Source organism: Mya arenaria, chromosome 7, assembly GCF_026914265.1.
Source record: "Mya arenaria isolate MELC-2E11 chromosome 7, ASM2691426v1".
In the NCBI taxonomy this organism is placed as follows: domain Eukaryota; kingdom Metazoa; phylum Mollusca; class Bivalvia; order Myida; family Myidae; genus Mya; species Mya arenaria.
The window spans coordinates 30,828,382-30,831,391 of NC_069128.1; the positions used below are offsets into that span (position 1 = coordinate 30,828,382).

The 3,010-nt window shown below is 36.4% G+C and overlaps 1 protein-coding gene across 1 annotated transcript; it reads right to left on the reverse strand.

Annotated features, from left to right (window-relative positions):
- Positions 1–271: 271 nt before the first annotated feature.
- Positions 272–1,153, reverse strand: LOC128241068 (heat shock 70 kDa protein 12B-like). Its single transcript, XM_052958052.1, has one exon. It carries the CDS (start codon positions 1,151–1,153, stop codon positions 272–274), a length of 882 nt encoding a protein of 293 aa, XP_052814012.1.
- Positions 1,154–3,010: the final 1,857 nt, after the last annotated feature.

Below are 3,010 nucleotides of genomic sequence, written 5' to 3' on the forward strand. Positions count from 1 at the left end.
ACTGTTTGCATTAAGATAAGTGAATGGTGTTCGAATCAAGCAATTGTCTGGTATCGTCATCGAGTTCACCTTCGAAGTATTTTGTACACTGTGCACAATAAATACATTGTATCATATTCCTAAACCGAAAGCATGATTAACATCTATTCCTTTCATCAATTCAACCATTTCAATTCAATCGTCAACCATTCATTTTAATTTGCAACACCAAATTATCTCGTGTGGTCGGTTTTGATGTTAAACTGTTATTTCCGACTCAAACTATATATTCTTAAAGAAAATCGAGCGTTGCCTGTAATTCTTCACCTAAGCTTTTGTTGTAAACTTTAACTGTAAACTCAGTTTCTCCCACAATCAGGTGATGTTCAAACTCCAGTAAATCAGGCCAGCCACCAGGTGGAGGATTCATGATCACTCTTCCAACAAACTTACATCCCTCCTCGTCCGTGATATACTTTGGGTCTTCTTTGGTGGAGCGAAATAAAGCAGTGGAAAATTGTTTTTTCTTTGATTTAGCTTGTTTCAGTTCGTTTGAAGAAGAGAATTTAAAAGTTTGGTTGTAGGTTAGCATTTGACCTTTCGTTATCATTTTTTCAAATATACTAGAACATTTAACTCTTCCATCACTTAAGACTTTTAAATGTTCAGGATGAACACCTTCAATGAAAGGAATTCTAATTCGAAACCCATAGGTAAACCTGGACCTTCTCTGTACAATGTTCTTCTCTTCCAGGCCCATCATAACGCTGCCCTTGATCACAGCCAACTTTGCATCTTCTACTAACACAAGGTCGAGGGTCGGAAATGCTTCTCTGACTTTGTTTCTCAAATATTGAGACTCCGCATATCCGCCAACCAAAAGAATTTGGTTCAATTCATCATCTGCACATTCCTCGATGATCGTCTTTACCTTTGTTATAATACTCTGTACAGAACCATTGTAAAATGCTTCTATCACGGGTGTATTGAATGTCATACGACCGCTATCATCATCATACTTCACTTTTGTACTGAAATCTGATTCATGGATTGCATTTTGTAAACTTTTCCCAGATTTTGTTTCGAAACGTTTCATCAGAATAGGATCGAGCCTAATTTTGACGTTTCTCTCAGTGCCTTTAAACGTTTTCTTTCTTTCTTCAAAATCCCTCATCTGCGTAAAAAATCGCTCGTAACACGTCTTCTGTAAATCATCAACAACATCTCTTCCGAATAAGGATGCCAAGAAACCCTCAAACTGCACGTTGACTTTCGTTCCACCCGCGTCCTCACCTGTAGCTCTATACAGTTCTTTCAAATGACCGTCTTCTAAAATCTCATGCACGCATATGTCAATCGTCCCCCCCTCCCAAATCAGCGATGATATATTTCTGTCCTTCAGCAAACGTTCTTCTCCCAGAATTCGTAAGGACTATTTTCTGTTTCCGGCAAAACAAGGATGCGGCCTCGGGCTCAAGTACCAATCGGACGCGGTCATTTGGAATTCCTGCGCCGTCGGCAGCCTCTCGCATGAATTGACGCGCAGAATCTGTCCATATTGCAGGAATGGTGATCATCCATTGAATTGACTTGCTAATATCTTAATATTTGTCTATTTGATGGTGCTCATCAATTCTCTGCAAGACTATGCATTTCAAACCTGAAATTGCAAGTTGAAATACTAATTTGGCTGGCAGTGTTTTCCCCTTTTCATCCTCTATCTCGATATCTCTAGACAAATTCCGGTTCTCGTATAATGCCATTTTAAAATTTCTATAGAAATAAACAGCTTCTCGTTCGTCATTGTCCATATCGATGTTTTCGTCTAAAGCTTGACTGCCAAAGGAATGGAAACTCTTGTTTTCGTTTAACAAAACACACGTCGGAACCTTTTCTTCTCTTGGATTGGTATAGATTGTGAGTTCATTTTGAGGATCAATATTTTCCCGGGAAATGCCAGTCCGTATCCAGAGTATGTGGTTCCAAAATCCAATGAAACAATGATATTTGGAATAGTTTTACACTTATTTCTCGACGCCATTTTGATCGTCTTATCCCCTATGAAGAAAACACAAAATGATTCAGTCGTGCCCAAATTGATAATGCGAATTTCTTAAAGGCTCTATATCGCGTTTTCTGGGTTTTGCTTAATAAACAGCCTATCATGGTTTAAATATTAAAGTTTTAGCATTATCATGTCTAATGCCGTGATCGTTCTTTGTCTTCAGTGAGAAATGTTCACAGATAACTACTGTTTGTGTTTTGACCTTTATAATTCCTTTTTAGTCTAAATAATTATAATTGGTTTCGCGTGAATGTCTGTATTGGCGATGTTCGTCTGCTATGTTTTATTCGTGCCTGATACGTATTCATAACTCATAGTCAAATATCTACACATAGCAGTTGCAATTATTCTTTCTTATTTACTAGGATATATTCTATAATTATAACTAAAAAGACAATATTGATTTACTAGTTTCAAATTCACAATTTATTTGGTCCGTTACAACCTATACCAAACGAGCAAATACACTACATAAATTTTTAAATATAGTTGATTTCCGTGTAGTTTGTTTTGCTTCTTTAAAAACAACAACAACTGGACATGTTGACTCTTATATAAGCTTGTTGAAACAGGTCGTCTACAAGTTTTTGTATTCTTCATTTATTTAGTAAATGTACATACCTCTTAAAACAAATTTTAAAAATGGCGGACATAACGCGGTGTCGAAGCGCACAAAGGTTGCTTTATGCGAGCTTGTTATTGAAGAGACGAAAGAAAATCAATACTAAAGCTTAAGTCGAAAAACTACCTTTAAGATAATATAGTCGAAAGGTTTTATCGACCAATACGAGAGCAATGCTTTTGAAAATATGACACCATGGTTTTACGACATTTGCATGGATTTAAATATAGTTTTAGTTCAAAGAACAGTGCCGATACATGTCCTTACAAATTAATAACGTTTCAAGGTAAACATTTTTAAACTATTCAGTAGTATATTTAATAAAACGCCGAGCTTAAAAACAC

What these genes read in the sequence shown, in the direction of transcription:
- LOC128241068 (XM_052958052.1), bottom strand. Translation starts at nt 1,153, where the DNA reads ATGAGGGATTTTGAAGAAAGAAAGAAAACGTTTAAAGGCACTGAGAGA.